Raw genomic sequence first — 16,393 nt, 5'->3', positions numbered from 1 at the left:
TTCAACTTCCTCTCCTCTCCTCCCCTCCTCCTCTCACCGCCATCGCTGCATTCTTTACAATTACACTACATCCCTTGCCTTAGATCCAGGCCCCGCATTAAATCAAACGCCGTCTTTCTTTCTCTTGACTTGACTGGACTATACTGGACTGGACTGGAGTGGTCTACCCATAGCATTCAGAAGAACCTTCCCCACCCCGACCAATTACCGTCCATCTCCCTCTATTCTACAACACAACACCACACCATACACTACATCTCGATATACCTTACATCAAGATGTCTCCCTCCACGCAACTCCCCTTCAAAAACCCCTCCCATTCCGACAAGCGTCGCCGCTTCCAACCCCCCATCACCAGCTTCTTCTCCACCACCTCCACCTCCACCTCCACCTCCACCTCCACCTCGAACCCTGCCTCCACCGACAACCATACATCCCACCTCTCCTACAACCACTACGCCGCCTCAACCTGCTCCCCCACCCCCATCGTGTCCGCTAAGGTGCAAGCCTCTCTCCTGTCCGTCGGCATGCGCGTCCGGAAATCCATCGCGGACGGATACAAGACGCATCTGAACGAGAAGAAGCTTGTCGTCTCGGAACCTGTCTCCTCTTCCTCTGCACTCTCCGGCATGAACAACAGCTCTGCTGTCCACCCGAACCCTAACCCTCTCGCCCACTCAAACTTCCCCAACAATAACGCCGTCATAACCACGGACGATAACGACGCTTTCTCTCTCCCATCTAGTAGCCAGGACTCTGCGTTTTCTCAGCCTAGCAGTCGTGGTGGTGGTGGTGGTGGTGGCCACAAGCGATCCTACGATTTCGATCTCGATGAGGAGAGCGGGGAGGAATACGATGCCGTGAACATGAACATGCACATCTGGCAGGATCCTTTGGGGATGAATCCTCTGACTCCCATTCCGGGTCACTCTCGTTCTCATTCTGCTTCCGCTACGGCTGCGACCATGACAGGCCGCACGATCCTCTCTCCGAAGCTGAATCAGCAGCGACGGCGGTTCGTCGCGCTGCAAAAGCACACTGCTACCGGTTCTATGGACGTGGACAAGGATGATGATTTCGAGGAACCCGCTTTCTTGCGCAGTAGGGAGGAGGTCGATTTGGATTATAGGCTGGGGATGGGGCTGGGGGAGGTGGAGATGGGCGGAATCTCAGAGTAGAGTTTCTGTCTCTCTTTCTCAGTCGCTCTCTCTCTCTCTCTCTCTCTCTCTCTCTCTCTCTCTCTCTCTCCCTCTCTCTGTCTGTCTGTGCTTTCTCTTTTTTTTTCTTTTTTTTTTCTTTTTTATATCTTTTACTTGTACTTTAGCAGGCGTGTCTTACTTACTTGATGGTCTTGTTATGGGCTTGGTTGAGAACTCGCGATGGGTCTCTCTAGTCACGGCGGGTTCTGTGACTCACAGTGACAGTGACAGTTAATGATGGATGATGGATGGATGGAGGAAAAAGGGGGGTGGTTCTGTTCTTCTGGCCTGGTTTTGCTTTTTTGCTTTCTTTCTTTCTTTCTTTCTTGCTTTTGTGTTGCACATTCTTATACCGCACACACCTCTTCCTGAGCATCGAGCACCTTTGTACATACTAACAAACATACATACATATCACATACACATACACATAACATAAAATAACATAACATACAACCTAACCTAAGATAGGTACCTAAGGTAGTTACTCAAGAAATTACAGGCAGTCACAGTCACAACTACAGCTCATCCTTGCGGTTATCATCCTTCTCCTTCTCCTTGGCATCCTCCTTTTCTTTCTTCGCCTCCTCCTTCTCCTTCTTCCCCTCCTTATCCTTATTCTTCTTCCCGTTCCCCTTCTTCCCCCCACTGCCACTTCCACTCTCCTTCTTCGCCGACGCCGCGCCCATCTTCTCGTAAATCCGGTTCAGGATGCGCTCCAGCTCCTTCAGACGGGAATCAATCTCGGCGACGGTGAGGGCCGGGTCATCCGTCTCAGTGAGAGTCTCTTGGATGGCGAGCTGCGCTTCGAACCACGTGTTGGTAGATTCGTACGTCTTGGAGAGGCTGGTCAGGTCGTAGGGTTGGAAGACGGTGTATTTGGGGCCGCTGGGTTTGGGGGTGCTGGTTGCGGTGGAAGTGGTGGTGGATGAGGAGGTGGTGTCGTAGGGGTCTTCGTCGAGGTCGATGGGGGAGGTTGTGGTGGTGGATGATGAGGTGGTGGTAGAGGTGGTGGTGGTGGAGGATTCTGTGGAGGTGGAAGAAGAGGAAGAGGCGAGGCTGGAGGAGTGGAGGTCCTCGTCTTGCTGGATCTGCTGCTTCATGAGGTCGATGACCGAGTCGGCGTTCTGCAGGACGCGCTGCAGGATCTCGACGCGGGCGGGACGCTCAGCGTTCTCCTTCTTTCGCTTGAGGGCCGGGTTGACGATCTCCTTGAGGGACTTGAGCTTCTCGCGGAAGTCGGCGGTCTTCGCGTCGTCGCCGTCGCCGTACAGCCAGTCGCTGGCGGCGGAGGCTCTCTCCTGCAGCAAGGTCAGCTGCTCGGGCTTGACCACCTTGGCGAATTCCTCGTCGTCCACCAGGTCGCGGCTGCGGTAGATGAAGGACTCCAGCTCGTTCAGGGCCTCTTCACGGAGGATACGGTCCCGGTCGGAGGCGTCGAAGGCGGCCAGGCGAGCTTGGATGCGCGCGAGCTCCTCGGCCGTGGGGGCCGGGAGACCCAGAGGGGAGGAGGTGAAGCTGATGGAAACGGACTCCACCTTGGTCTGGGGGGTGGCCTTCTTGCTCTCCTTGGCGGTGGTGGTGGAGGTGGCGTCGTCGGCGGAGGAAGCAGTCGACGCGTGAGGCTCCTCGGGCTCGAGGGTGATCGACTCGGTGGGCTCTCCGTCCTCTCCGAGAGGTGCCTGCTCGTCCTTCTTGCCCAGGCCGAAGAAGCCCTTGACGTCGTCGACGATGCCCTTCTTGGCAGCCTCGACTTCACAGCTGACGGAACCGCTGGCAACTTCCGGGAGTCCGTCGACGGGACTCAAGCGGATGGAGAACTTGGTGGTGATGTTGGCCGCCGAGCAGCCGAACTCGTCCTTGAGCTTGGCGACAGAAGCAGTGAGGTTCTGCGTCTTCACGCCCAGGATGGGCGCTTCGACGACGTCGCCGTTCACGGGGATCTGGTGGAAGAAGCTGAACTCGAAGTCATCCAGGTTCTTGACAGTCACTTGCTTCTCGGGTCCAACCTGGGAGGTGGCCGGGAAGAGCTTCTGCTGTCTTTCCTTGGACTCGGAGGTCCACTTCAACAGAACCGGGTAGCCAGAAACATCGCTTGCGCGGATGTCCTTGACACGGAAGCTGGGACTGAGAGCGGCGCCCTTGAAAGCAGCACCGAACACAGCAGACTCATCCGCGTTCACGCTCGTCCGGATCTTGTTGGCGGATCCGCAGACCCGCTCCAATTCCTTCTGCACGAACGGGGTACGGATGGCACCACCGTGGAGAATGACGGAGTCGATGTCGCTCAGTTCCAGTCCAGCGGCCTCCAAAGCCTGCTCCAGCGGCTTTCCAACGCGGGCGATGTGCTGCTCGGCAAGCTCTTCGAACTTGGTCCGGGTGAGAAGGTACTTGAAGGTGAGGTCTTCCTCGTAGAGGCTCTCGAACGAGGCGCCGCTTTCGGTGTTGGCACTGAGGACTTGGCGGAGCTTTTCAGCATCCTTGGAGAGCCTGGCCATGGTCTTCCCGTTGCCCTGGATATCAGCCAGGGTGACGCGATCCTTGAGCTTCTTCTCTTCGGCGAGGGCAGCGACCATGTCCTGGACGATCAGATCGTTCAAGGAATCTCCACCGAGGGTCTTATCCCAGCCGGCTCCCAGAACCTGGACCTCCTGGACAGTCTTGTTGAATCGTCCAACGTCCTTCACCGAGCGGCTCTGGAAGCGGATGACACTGGCCGTCGTGGAACCAGCGCCCATGTCGTACACGATGTGATACTCGGGCTTCTGTCCGTCCGACACGCTAGGGAAGGTCCGGCTGGTGGCGTAGTTCAATCCGACAGCCAGGTTGTCGCTGATGAAGGCATCGACGTTGAAACCCGCCAACTCCGCCGCCAGCTGGAGGCTCTTCTTCTCCGCGGCCGAGTAGAACGACGGGTAGGTGATGACCGCATCCGTGATGTCGGAACCCTTTCCAGCCAAGTTGTCCGCGTTCGCCTTGATCTGCTTCAACTGCATGGCCAGGATTTCTTCGACCAGGAAAGCGTCCTTCTTCTCCGCCTCTCCCAGTCTGTTGCTGCGCAGTCCAACCGTGCCGCGATCGCCGGGGGCTTTCTCCAGTCGCAAGGCAGGGTAGCGGTTGTGGTACGCGCTGACCAGCTCATCGTCGGCGTCGAACGGAACTCCGAGGAGGGTCTTGAGGTTGGCATACACATCGTCGGGGTACCGAGCTTGCAGGGCCAGGGCGTCGCCACCGTAGAATCTCTCGGGGAACAGGGCATCGGCTTCGCGGGTGGGCTTGAAGGCAACGGCGGCGGACTCCTTGCGCTTGGAATCCTTGGTGAGAACGATCTCCAGCGGGATGCCCGGTTTGACGAGGGTGGCTTTCAGGTATTCGGTGCCGACATCGATGCCGAGGACTGCGGAGCCCGCAGCGGCGGCTGGGGCGGGGAAGCTCAGGAGGAAGAGCAGGAAGGGGAGGAGCAGGAATGAGAGGATGGGGGAGGATGAGAGCGATTGTAGCGAGCCATGTGTCCGTTGCCGGCCACCGAGAGCCATGGTCTATGTAAATGTGATTCTAATGCTGCGACGGTGTCAATGAATCATCGTCTTTTTTTTCCCCCTCTCCAGTGTGCTCCGGGGCCGGTCGCATACCTTTGTGGGCTTCCAAGATGCGAACCTCCGCATATAAGGAGCTCTATGAATGGGGGGGTATGGGGCGATGGGTATTTGTCGTGAAAATCTATCGAAACATCTAAAAGGGAGGAATTCGGTCGGAGTCCGGAGATAGTAGTTGGTTGTCGTGAACTATGTATGACGCGGGTTAGCTGCAAGAAAGTCGGCCTGCAGGGGAGGGGGAGGGACGCATACGGAGGAAGGTGGTAAGGTCAGGAGTATTAATACAAGGCAGCCATCTGTCGGGGGTTACGGGCCACCTGGCAGGAAGGAAGGAAGACGATGCAGAGCGAAAGAGCGAGCGAGAGAGAGAGAGAGAGAGAGAGAGAGAGAGAGTCGCGATGATGGATGTGGACACGTTTGGCGCCCAGCCCTGTTTGCTCTGTTTGCTCTGTTTGGCCCCGTCGATCGCCGGCCCGATCGCCGCGCTTATTTCGGGTCGCTTCAAGGGTCTGCAGCATCTCTACAGGGAAACGTTCTGACGTTCTTGAATGCTCTGATATCTTCTGCAATCTCCTTCCTCCCTACTCATCGTCAAACTCGCTGTCACTCATCCACCCCGTCTCGTACGTCTCCCGGATCTCCCCCAGCCCGTTCACCAGATTCTCGCGTTCATCCACTCCCGCCACTCGTCCCGCCAGCCGCTCAAACGCCTTGATCTTCTCCGCCGTCCGCGACGACGCCGTCAAGGCCGCCACGACGCTGATCTTCCCCTTCGACTGCAGCAGGGGGAACATATCCCGAGGGAAACTGTCCAGCACGGGGAAGTACAATGACGAGTGGAACCTGTTGGTTCTAGTTAGAAACTGCATTTTACACCTTTACACCTCGCTCCACGTCCTTACCTCTGGAACATCGGCTCCGAATTGAAGTGCCGCTTTCTGCGGAGCATGGCCTCCTCCTCCTTGGCGATCGGCTCTTCCTGTTCGCGGGGATCCATGCCTCGGGAAATCTGGAGCTGGTTGAAAATATGCGACTTTCTGCTGTCTATTCCATCATACGTAAAGTCCAGGTCGAACTCGGTCTGGATCTGCGACTTCGCGTCTTCCCCATCGATGTCGCTCGTAGGCTTGGCCCGCCGCTGGTCAGCATGTCCCTCATCCGTCACGATCGTAGATTGCAGCTCGAAGATCTTGTGGATGCTGTCATCACCGGCCAAGGAAGCTTCAAAGTCGTGGTACGGACGCAGCCGGGTCGGGAGCGTCACACTCTCCAGGGCGGAGCTGACCAGGGCCGAGGTGTACCATTCCGATTGAGGTTGGATGTAGATTGACTTCGGGATTCGGCTAGGAGGGGCGATGATGGGGGTGTACAGTGATGCTTGGGGCGAGATGGCGTGGACCGAGCGGGCTTTGTTCAGGTCTCGCTTGAACTGGGTTTGCTAGAGTGACAGCGTAAGTCCCGACCAGCAGCAATATCGGGATAGGCAGACTCACCCGATCGACCTTCTTCCCATTCTCCACGGCCCAAACCCAGACGGCCTTCTTGCCATACTCATCCCGAATGCGATCCACATACTTGGCGGCAAACCCACCCCAGGCATCATCGGAGCCTGTGAAGATCTGCAGTGCTCGCAGCTGATCACATTCCTCGGCGAACGGTCTGACGTCCCGGTCGAGCAGGTCGTGCTCCTTGTCGAGATCGTGGAAGAGCTCATCGCCAATCGTCCAGTCCTCGAAGGGCATGATCTGGGAGTTCAGCTCGTAGTCGTTGAGCTGCACAATGGAGCGGGGATGGTAGAAAAGTCGGTTGTAGTCGGACCAGTACCTGACTGTGTCGGAGGCGAGAGTGGGAGCGGGGAGTCCCGCATCAAGGCTCTTCTGGTAGTCACTCTGGGGGATGGGTGTCTGCTGCTGGAGGATTTCCCTCCCGTCCCTGGATGGCATCAGCACCGGGGAGAGCATCCAGTGGGGGAGGGGCACTCACCACAGGCCTTGACCAGGGGTCACATGTTCACTCAGCTCATACAACGGGTTGTACTTGCGGAGAGTACCGAACCCCCCCTTGAGATCGTAGATGACGGTCCTCGGGGTGTAAGTCTCGGACCCATCGGCGCCGACCCCGGGTCGGAAATGGACATCATGGTCGACCGGGGATTCCTCGTCCTCGGTGTATGTGAAGTAGGATTCCTAGATAGGTTTTAGCTTGGGGGCCATGGCGATGTGACGGGAATTACCGACCTGCAAATTCCAAAAATGTGTGGCGAGGTAATTTGCCCGCTGGCCGAGCTGGAGGGAGATGATTTCATGCATGATGTGCGTGCCGCAACGATATATATTTTGCCGGAGAGCAAATATACTTATATGCAGACTCAGTGCGTGCTATGACGGGTCTCACTGTCGCTATGGACTAGTATATGCAGGTGTCCACTAACTATCGGAAGGGGCAGATCCCACAAGAGATGAATCGCAGTCTTCCACCTCTTTCACCGGATTGTTATTCCAGAAATGCGATGGATGGATGGATGATGGGCATCACAGTAGAAACGCACGGACCCCCGGCAGAACGCCTTCCTATCAGGGACTAGCGGACAGGTGACCGGCACGTGCACCCCGCCTTCCGCATCCGGCAAGGGGCGTTGCTCCGGGCAACGGTCACGTGGGGGTCAGGCGCGCAACAAACAAGACTAGAGCGGTAGCGATTGTGGGTGCGTCACCGATAGGGGAGTGGATGTGATTTTCCGGCGTTCGTCCCTGTCTCTGCTTGACCTCGACGACGCAACTAACCCAACCCAACAGCAGACCCGTCTCCATCGCGATGGACTCCCCATCCAGCGCCATGTCGAGCCCAACCAAGGCTCTCAATCCCCTATCGCCAGAACGAATCAATCAACAGCTTCCCCCCAATTCGCCCTCGTTAACATCGGATATCTTCAACCTCCACCGCAAAACGCCCAAAGGCGTGTCGGGTGTGCAATCCCGGGTCGCCTTCCTGAACAATCTGTCGCGAGGGAACAGTCCCGCGCATGGCTCCCAATCCATCGGATCGACGGCCGCTCTGCAACGTGCCATCCTCGGGCGCGAGGAGGCCGAGTCGGCCCTCGCCAATGTCTCTGCACACCTCGACGAAGCCCAGTCACGAGAGCGTCGGATCAGTGAGCGGCTTGAGTCGCTACTGGAAGAACTGCAGTCCACGAAGGAACGTCAAGCCCACGAGAGAACAGTTTTCGAGAAGGAGATCCGGAAGGCTCGGAAGGAGGCCTTCCGCGCCGGGTCCGTCCTGGTAAAAACCCAGGAGGAACTGAAGCATGCGAGGGCGGAGGCCAAGGGATTCAAAGAAGATGCCGCGGCCGAGCGGGCAGCGAAGGAACAGGCCAAGCAGGAGGCATTCGAGCGCGCCTATGCACTTGCCGGCCTGACGGAAGAGACGGAGGTTCTCAAGGAACAACTACGCGCGGCGGAATCCAACATCCACTCGAAGAAGCTGGAAGTGCGCGCCCAGCATTTCCAACGAAACAACCTGGCGCGGATGTCACTGGCGGAAGGCGACCTCAATCTCCTATTAACGCCTGCCCCACGGAGGCCGAAGCGATCGGCCGAGGAGTCGGTCAATTCGCCCCTGGCCAACGTACCCGAGCCTTCTCCGGCCCAGGACACTCCTCCCAAGAGACAACGACTATCGGATGTCACCCCGCGCCAGGAGAGTCAGGAGAGCCAGGAGAGCCAGGAGAGCCGGGAGGCCTCTACGACCGAGATCCAGAACATCATTATCAGCGACCTTGAGGAGGCGGTGGTGTACGAGCGTCAGCTCAGAGTTGATGCGGAGGAAATGCTGCATTTCTTGAAGTTGGAGTGCTACTTTAACGGTTGTTACTGCCTAACAGAAGGCCATGGCGCGGGCCATCCTCATGAACTGGAAACCATCGAGGAGGCAGGAGAGGTGTCAGAAGCCCCCGAAGTCGACCACCAACATGAAGAGAGGAGTGCGAGGGAGTCGAAGAAGGTGTCGGAATCTTATGAAACTAGCCACAGACAGGAACAGCAGAGTCTGAAGGCATCAAACGAGGCGCCCGAAGCTCGTCAAACCGAACCCGTCCACGAACCGCAGAGTGTGTCGAGATCAAGACAGGTGCCGGAACCTCGTGAACACCACCGTGTCCAAGACAAGCCAAGAGCAGTTGCAGCAGAGAAGGAAGCACCGAGAGGGCAGGAGCGCGCAACGACACACCACGATAATCTTACTGTCATGGAAACCCGCGAAGCCAGCCCCTCCCACACTCCCAAAGGCGAGCCTGCCGCTTTTTCAGCGGGAAAAGACGAGGCCGAACTTGACCAAGACCCGAACGAGGACCTTGATGCCGACATCGACGACGACATTGACGAAGTCGTTGAGGACGAGGAAGAGATCGTGGAAGTTGACGACGATGACGACGACGAGCCTCCAGAGGAGCCCTTGATCACCTTCTCTCCCGCCACGGGGACATTCCACACCATGCCCTCCCCTGTTCGCGCATCGCCCCGGAAGCACCAGATCGTGCTCGACCCCATCCACTCCCCCGGATCGCAAGCCGAAGACGACATGGGCGATCAGGCGATGTCCGGCAGCCCAGCTCCCAAGTACGCATCCCACCGGCACCAGACGCCACTGTTCGACTCCATTATGGAGAGCGAATCCCGCAGCCGAACCCCCCCAGGAAGCCGTCCCTCCCCCGCCGTGTTTGACGTTCCCTGGGACCCTGTACTGCCCGTGGAGCATCATCATGATCACCATCGCACCCCAACTCCCGAGGAGCAGCACCGCGACCCGCACAAGATCCCTCTGCGCACCGACGACTCAGCCTCCAACCCCTTCGCGGATGTCCCGGGCACCCCCATCAGTCGCGAAGCAGCCCTAGCTCAGATCCGTGCCCGTCGAGGCCGAACAAACACCATGAAGCGCTCTGCTAGCGCCAGCGAAAGCGTTCTTCGCTCCGGAGGTATGGGTGTTACTCCAGTTCGCAGTGCGAGACGCATCCCCGGCGTCCTGAACTCGGAGGCTAGGAGTGATGGGTCCGTGCGGAGTCGTAGGGATATGAGTGCGCCAATAAGATTCCATCAGTGATTCATTCTTACGCCCATCCTTCGGCTTGAAAGCTTTCCGAAAGGTCTAGGTGGATGAGATAAGATGAATCTGCCTGGCCATCGGAGATACGACAAACTCCATCGTCTGGTCCTGTCTGGTATTGTCCTGTGCTGCTGCTGCTGCTGTGCTGTGCCGATCTGACCTGATGTTTTGGTTAATGACCCGACTATTACTCTCTCTTGATACCCCCGGTGTTTTGAGTGGAATGGCGTTATTTTTGCTTATTTGTTAGGTTAGGTTTTATTTTGTGTTATTTGTTGCTGCTTGTTTTTGAGGGAGGTGGGTGCTGAGGGCCGCACGCAATGGAGCCACCTATCTACCCATCTATCTAGATTCTATTGGTGATCTTGTTTGAGTTTCAATCTCAGCTTTTTATGGGTATGATTTTTGAATTGCTTACACTCCCATCATCATCATTGATTTCTGCCTGCTGTTCTTCACCCCAATTCCCCAACTCAGGCATATGCAATGCCTCGCCACTCATTTATTCCATTGATTTCCCCAATCTCCAAAATCTTTCCTTTGTCTAACACCTTTTTCCCCCCACCATCCCCACCATCCCCACTTCCCCCTTCCCTCCCCTCCTCCTTCCCCTTTATTATATTTCCGGGATATAGGATTTATCTATTTATTTATTTTTCTATTTCTATTTCTATTCTTTATTTGGCTTCTACGGCCCTGAATTCTTTCCAAGGTATAGGATTTAGGATATAGGATATAGCTTGCTTGATCCTATATCTTGCTTGCCTGGAGCTTGGATGGCTAAAATTGATATGATAGGATAGGATATGGAAAAATAATATTGTGACATGACATGATCTGATATTATAACACCATAGTCATATTTATAGTTATAGTTATAGTTATAGTTATAGTTAATCTTCAGGCTTGAGAGTTTTCTTATATGCTGAAGACGAGATTCATTAATTGCTTGTAGTTGTGGGGAATGAATGAGTGAGAGTGAGAGTGAGTAAGTAGTAAGTGATATAGTAATGAGATGAGATGGGTGGGTAGATAGATAGATAGATAGATAGATAGATAGACACTGTCTATGTATGTATGTACGTATGTATGAATTAATGAATGGTTGGTTGGTTGGCTGGTTGGTTTGTACCTTCCTAGATTGAGAATGAGGGGCAGACTGTATATAATATAATATGATATAATAGAATATACCTTGTGTACAGATTGTGATTTAGGTAGGTAGATAGATGGTGGTGGTGGTGGTGGTGGTGTTGCTGTTGATAATGATAGTGATGAGGATAGGATGGGGATGTGATAATAACAATAACAATGGCGGTGAAAGTACTGATATGACGGTGGATGATAATGCTGGTCTGGTGGTAGAAGGGAAAAAAAAGCCAATAAAGGAATGAAAAGAAAAGAAGCATTTTGCCAGATTACGCTACTACATGCACGAAGAACTGTATCTGTATCATATCTAGATGATCGAAATCCCACAACACCTGATACGCGCGCTATCGACACGCGCCTTCCTCCCCCACCAGAGCCGCACCAACTCCTCAACGAAGACGCGGTCGGCAGCGCTCCAGATATCCAGGCCCATCTCGGTGAGATCCTCGGAGGTGATCTTGACGGGATCGGTGTCTTCGTAGGAGATTCCGGTGGGTGATTCCTGCAGTAAGGGCGAGTCTTCCTCTTCTTGGGTCGTGGATTGGCGGCCGATGGCGATGGTGTCGTCTTCGGGCTCGTTGTCGTTGTCGTTGTCGTCGTAGGGGCCCTGCGGTGGGAGGCTGTCGTCATCGTCGGCGTCGTCGTCGTCGTCAGGGGAGTTCTGGCTGTCATGTCGGGCGACGACGTCGGAGAGGGTGATGAAGATTTGGGCGGTCAGGCGACGGAAGTATGCGACTAAGGCGATTTCGGGGGGTTGTTGGGAGGGGAACTCCTGTGGCTGGAGGCTGCGACGGCCGACGGACCCGGACGGAGGGCTGGGGAGGGTCTCAACGCTGGTGAGGAGTCGAGTGTCCTGCTCGATCTGGTGCTCTTCCTCCTCTTCCTCGGAGAGCCCGTCGCGCTTTTCGCCGGCGGAGGCCCACCAGATGAAGGAGGTGTAGGCTAAGCGGGTCCAGGAGAGGGGTTCGACAATGGGGCTGGAGGAGTAGGTGGATGCGGCGTCGGAATCGTCGTCGGGGTCGGTCGAGGCGGTTTCGGCTTCCTCGTCCTGGGTCACGTTCCGTAGACCCTTCCGGAGGGTGGAGTAGCGGCGTGCGTCCCGCTGAGTCGCTTTGAGTTCGATGGGCTGAGAGGGCTTTTTACCCTTTGCGGGCTGGGTGTGGAAGATGGAGATGGTCGGGAACACCTTCTCTGCGGCGCTCTTGGAATGAGGGGGTGGCAGGGTGACGAGGACGTCGAAGAGCTCGGGCTTCATGGTCAGGACGCTGTCCGTGCTGCAGGCGATCCAGGCCGAATCATGGTCGGTATCGGGGGAGGCACCGATGAAAGAAGACAGGTAAGGGATGTCATGGATGCCCACGTTGAACAAGGGGCGGGGGCGCGGAGGGGGTATTCCGTTCAGAGGAAGCAAAGGAAGCAGAGAATTAGGTAGCGAGGCCAATAAGGACAAATCGTACACTGACTGGCCGTTAGTTGTGTCTGAGGTACGGCGGAAGGGGGGGGGGGGGGGGGGGGGTTGTACCATAGCTACAGGGAATATGAACTGGCGCTTCGGCCATGAAAAGGACCCTTTTGCGCAGCAATGCTGCTCTGTACAGCGGGAAGATGAGAGGGCCAAAGGATTCCAGGAAGCCGGGCAGCGAGGAGGCCGGGTGGAAAGGCGTCAGGGCCGGCCTGGGCGTTTCCAACACGATTGCATCGCTAAAAGCACGGCTGCGGTGCACGGTATCTCTCAGATCGCCATGGGCCCGGAGCCGGAGACTGAGTGGGGATTCGAGGGGGGAGTCGGGTGCGAGATTCGAAGCGTCGCTTTCGCGGATCTCGTAGGCCTCCCAGTAGTCCGACAACGCGTGGGTATCGGACATATCCTGGGCGTAATTCCTGCGGCGATGGCGAGGACATCAGATGGGATCACACGACACGTGTTGGGATGTAACGCACCCTGCCAGTTCCTTGAGCTTCGGGGCGTGTCTCCAGCTCTTCCCCAGTCTTCCCGAGCTCAATGGGACGAGGACGCCGATGGCAAACATCTTTGCATTGCGCTCCGCCTCCTCTGCGGGCCAATTGACAAATGCACTGATGCCAGCATATTGCTCGTGAACGAAGTATCTGACAGGTAGCAACTGTCAGCAGGTATAATGGGCGATCGGACGGGGCGCTGCGACCGGGGTAGACGTACACCAGATCTTCTGGAACATTATGCAGACCGGATGGCAGCGACTTGTATTCGACGGCGCCTTCCACCTCAACTGCTCGATCGGGACGGGTTAGGACGGGGGCCACGCGGGAGCCGTAGTCGGTGTGGGATGGTGGTGGTGGTGGTGGTGGTGGTGGTGGTACTCACCCCCGGGGATAGCACGTTTCCAGGATATCACATATCTAGATCGGCGGGCCGACCGTCAGCAAGCAGACTCGGTTGGATAAGCGGCATGGAACCCGACATGGAAAGCCTCACCCGGCCTTGATATCGAAGCGAATGACGAAGAGGGCCGCAATGCCAGGCGGCGACTCGGTGACTGCGGCGGTGCGGGGCACGTCCAGCCCCAGGGGCTTCCGTTTAAAAGAACCAGGAGCCATTGCCGGAGAGCGCGTACAAATCGGAGGTGACAGTCTCCATGGAATGAGCGAGGGAAGAGGGAAGCGCGATCAGATCAGTCGGGGAGGAGGAGAGGGAGGAGATGCGGATTCGGGGACTTGAGGCCGTCGAGCGAGGCACCCTTGGGGGCCTGGGGCACCATCTTGCGGAGAAGCTGTGGAGGCCTGAGGCAGAGCAGAGGCAGAGGCCTTGGGCCGTGTTGGGTTAGCGTCGCGTCGTCCCATTCTAACCCGTTGTGGGAGATCCCGCGCCGATCGGGTTGGTTGCTGATTAATTACTAACTACTATTGCATCGCATCGCGACAGGGCTGCTTCTCTGACGATAAGACTGATCGAGATCATTACTTGGTAGATAACTGGCATCTGTAATTAATGTTTTTGTGTATACTATGACATATAGTCCCAGCCTGTTGGTCGCAATTCGTTCAGCCTCCTCCCGAGTTGGAGAACCCCAAAACAAAATATACTCCGAGCCCGACATGCTATACCGTCCGTACATCATCATAACCCAGGAGAACTCCTCGAACCCCCCGACGACCATCCATCGAACCTGCGACCGTCGATTTTCCCCAGAGACAGTAATAATAATACTAACAATAATCATCAAACCGAGCCGGCATGGATCCCCACGCTCCTCTGCATCCCTACTACCCCTTGGATGCCCCGATCCATGGATATTTACCCAATGAGGCCCCTCTCCTCTCCATCCTGATGACCGCCAGTGTGGGCGCTACAGCCGTCCTGGGAGGGACCTTCGCTCTGGTCAGAGTGGTGATACGGCCAAGTCTGCGGACGGTGGACCAATTGGCCATCCTCTGGTTTGTCCTCTGTAAGTCCGCCCGAAATGTCCCGGTTCTGACGAGGGAAGAAGAAAATGGCTGCTAACAAGATCCGTGATCCGATCTTCCCCAGCGGGCACGCTGCACTGCTTCTTCGAGGGCTACTTCATGGTCAACCATGATCGCATGGCCTCGGCGCAAGATGTCTTCGGGCAATTGTGGAAGGAGTACGCCCTGTCCGATTCGCGGTACATGACCTCGGACACCCTGGTCCTGTGCATGGAGACCATCACCGTTGTAGGTTGACCTCACCCGCGCGCCTGCGGCATCCCTGCCCGGTGTGGCCCCATCGCGTCCGATGCCGTTGGCTAAAGAGTTGGAACGAGCAGCTTGTTTGGGGCCCGTTGTGTTTGGTGGTGGCCGCCTTGGTGCTCTCCCAGCATCCTCTGCGCCATCCGTTCCAGATCATCGTGTGCATGAGCCACCTCTATGGCGACGCCTTGTACTATGCGACGAGCCTGTTCGACCACTACGCCCATGACCGATCGTACTGCCGCCCCGAGCCTTACTATTTCTGGGTCTACTACTTTCTCATGAATTTCATCTGGATTGTGGTTCCGTTCTGTACGTGCCAGTTCCCGAGGGGCCCCTTGCTTGGGTCCCGGTTCCAGACTGACGAGGAGCACAGACTATCTTTGCCAGAGCGTGCGGGCAATCTCGGATGCGTTCAAGGCCCTGGGAGAGGCTTCGATGCAGCGCAAGGGTCGCTGAGAAAAAGAAACGCCCAGGATGATGTCACCCATCCCAACCCGGGCGCCGTTCAGATGAGGGGTACGCCTGGGGAGGGTCTTCGGCCTAGTCGCGATAGCCTGGGAGGGGGTGCCTATCAGACATCCCGACCGTTCTCCCTAGAGTCCCTCCCAACTCCTATGGTGCATGCCAGTATAAATTTAGATGGCATCTCCGCAGGGGATCGTCGTTTCGGCCGGCGCTGCCACCCTTTTCGCTCAGCCCTCTGGGTGATCGGATCTGGAGGGTCGACGGCTCACGGCACCGACCGGGAAAAGCAATAAGCACATTGGATGCATGACAACGCAGCGGAATGGATCAGGTAGAATGCTTTTCCTTTGTGGCCCACCCTGTGACGCGTAGACTAGCCCCCCATGGGTCGATTCAGGCATTACTGCTCCGGCATCCAGGCCTGGAATACATACGCAGCACGGAGTACAGAGTACATAGATACCGAGTACCTCGTCGACGGAGCGTAGGAGTGGCTGTTAATTACTGTGGACGTCCGAACGTGGTCGGTTCTGGTCGAGTCGAGCGCACGGATATTGCAGGACGGGGTGCGTGACGAAGGAGAGTGGAACAAGGCCTGCCCATGTGTATATCATCAGCCGGCAGCTATGACCATGACCTTGCAGGATAAGCTTGCGACGGGGTCCCGAGATAAATGCAGGAGAGGTTCCAGCGCGGGTGGCCTCGCTGGACCGTGCCTGATGGAAGACTTGCGGAATGAATCAGCGGCCCTGGACGGCAGCGTACACACAGTAACCAGAATAATCGCGGATGGAATGTTGTTGGCCGGATGCGCGACGATTGGGCGCCCGATCTGAGGGATTCTGGCCATGGGTTGGTTGGGTTTCGAGGCGGCGGGAGTTGATCGCGTTGGTTTCCCGGGCAGCCCGCGGCAGTCGAGGTGTAAAGAGGTTCGTGCCGGAGCACGGAGGTATAGAGCTGCTCGCATTCCAGACACTGGCCATTGATTAAGGGCTGGAGGGATTCAGGGAGGCCTCGGAGGGTCTGGCAAGAGCCTGCCAGAGCCTGCGAGAGCCTGCGAGCAGCTGATCTTCCCCTCCGTCCCCGTCCTCGTGGCTCGTCATCCTGCTGTTGCGTGCCTCTTGACTAGCGAGTTGCGCTGCCTGCTGCCCCAGTCTCCATCTGCATTTGACCGCCTGTTGTTCTTCCCTG

General features: G+C 56.6%; 8 protein-coding genes across 8 annotated transcripts; 4 read left to right on the top strand and 4 right to left on the bottom strand.

The window, feature by feature from the left end:
* Positions 1-13: 13 nt before the first annotated feature.
* BO70DRAFT_359121 (uncharacterized protein) lies at positions 14-1,267 on the top strand. Its single transcript, XM_025542466.1, has one exon. The coding sequence runs from the start codon at positions 279-281 to the stop codon at positions 1,176-1,178; it is 900 nt and encodes a 299-aa protein (XP_025402961.1). The 5' UTR covers positions 14-278; the 3' UTR covers positions 1,179-1,267.
* Positions 1,268-1,309: 42 nt separating this feature from the next.
* Positions 1,310-1,677, top strand: BO70DRAFT_134758 (uncharacterized protein). Its single transcript, XM_025538068.1, has one exon. It carries the CDS (start codon positions 1,441-1,443, stop codon positions 1,636-1,638), a length of 198 nt encoding a protein of 65 aa, XP_025402960.1. The 5' UTR covers positions 1,310-1,440; the 3' UTR covers positions 1,639-1,677.
* Positions 1,678-4,903, bottom strand: BO70DRAFT_134767 (Hsp70 family protein). The gene is made up of 2 exons (XM_025538069.1): positions 4,832-4,903; positions 1,678-4,760 (listed from the first exon to the last, which is right to left on the bottom strand). The coding sequence occupies exon 2, from the start codon at positions 4,733-4,735 to the stop codon at positions 1,718-1,720; it is 3,018 nt and encodes a 1,005-aa protein (XP_025402959.1). The 5' UTR covers positions 4,736-4,760; positions 4,832-4,903; the 3' UTR covers positions 1,678-1,717.
* A 471-nt stretch (positions 4,904-5,374) lies between these two features.
* Positions 5,375-7,250, bottom strand: BO70DRAFT_359118 (misato family protein; the record flags this gene model as incomplete). The annotated part of the gene is made up of 5 exons (XM_025542465.1): positions 7,033-7,250; positions 6,779-6,981; positions 6,289-6,727; positions 5,698-6,233; positions 5,375-5,638 (listed from the first exon to the last, which is right to left on the bottom strand). The coding sequence occupies exons 1-5, from the start codon at positions 7,102-7,104 to the stop codon at positions 5,377-5,379; spliced, it is 1,512 nt and encodes a 503-aa protein (XP_025402958.1). The 5' UTR covers positions 7,105-7,250.
* A 359-nt stretch (positions 7,251-7,609) lies between these two features.
* On the top strand, positions 7,610-9,892 carry BO70DRAFT_368690 (uncharacterized protein; the record flags this gene model as incomplete). Its single annotated transcript, XM_025544640.1, has 2 exons — positions 7,610-8,900; positions 9,237-9,892. 2 exons carry the CDS (start codon positions 7,610-7,612, stop codon positions 9,890-9,892), a joined length of 1,947 nt encoding a protein of 648 aa, XP_025402957.1.
* Positions 9,893-11,096: 1,204 nt separating this feature from the next.
* Positions 11,097-13,683, bottom strand: BO70DRAFT_330373 (uncharacterized protein). The gene is made up of 6 exons (XM_025540830.1): positions 13,503-13,683; positions 13,392-13,426; positions 13,227-13,296; positions 12,989-13,156; positions 12,570-12,928; positions 11,097-12,505 (listed from the first exon to the last, which is right to left on the bottom strand). The coding sequence occupies exons 1-6, from the start codon at positions 13,622-13,624 to the stop codon at positions 11,355-11,357; spliced, it is 1,905 nt and encodes a 634-aa protein (XP_025402956.1). The 5' UTR covers positions 13,625-13,683; the 3' UTR covers positions 11,097-11,354.
* Positions 13,684-14,261: 578 nt separating this feature from the next.
* Positions 14,262-15,193, top strand: BO70DRAFT_368688 (EXPERA domain-containing protein; the record flags this gene model as incomplete). Its single annotated transcript, XM_025544639.1, has 4 exons — positions 14,262-14,472; positions 14,556-14,719; positions 14,812-15,046; positions 15,111-15,193. The coding sequence occupies 4 exons, from the start codon at positions 14,262-14,264 to the stop codon at positions 15,191-15,193; spliced, it is 693 nt and encodes a 230-aa protein (XP_025402955.1).
* A 355-nt stretch (positions 15,194-15,548) lies between these two features.
* On the bottom strand, positions 15,549-16,311 carry BO70DRAFT_134709 (uncharacterized protein). Its single transcript, XM_025538067.1, has 2 exons — positions 15,972-16,311; positions 15,549-15,797 (listed from the first exon to the last, which is right to left on the bottom strand). Exons 1-2 carry the CDS (start codon positions 16,167-16,169, stop codon positions 15,603-15,605), a joined length of 393 nt encoding a protein of 130 aa, XP_025402954.1. The 5' UTR covers positions 16,170-16,311; the 3' UTR covers positions 15,549-15,602.
* Between the last annotated feature and the right edge of the window lie 82 nt (positions 16,312-16,393).

This window comes from Aspergillus heteromorphus, assembly GCF_003184545.1.
Source record: "Aspergillus heteromorphus CBS 117.55 chromosome Unknown BO70scaffold_3, whole genome shotgun sequence".
Classification (NCBI taxonomy): domain Eukaryota; kingdom Fungi; phylum Ascomycota; class Eurotiomycetes; order Eurotiales; family Aspergillaceae; genus Aspergillus; species Aspergillus heteromorphus.
The sequence above is the reverse complement of the archived record's forward strand: the minus strand, read 5'-3'. Positions and strand labels throughout refer to the sequence as shown.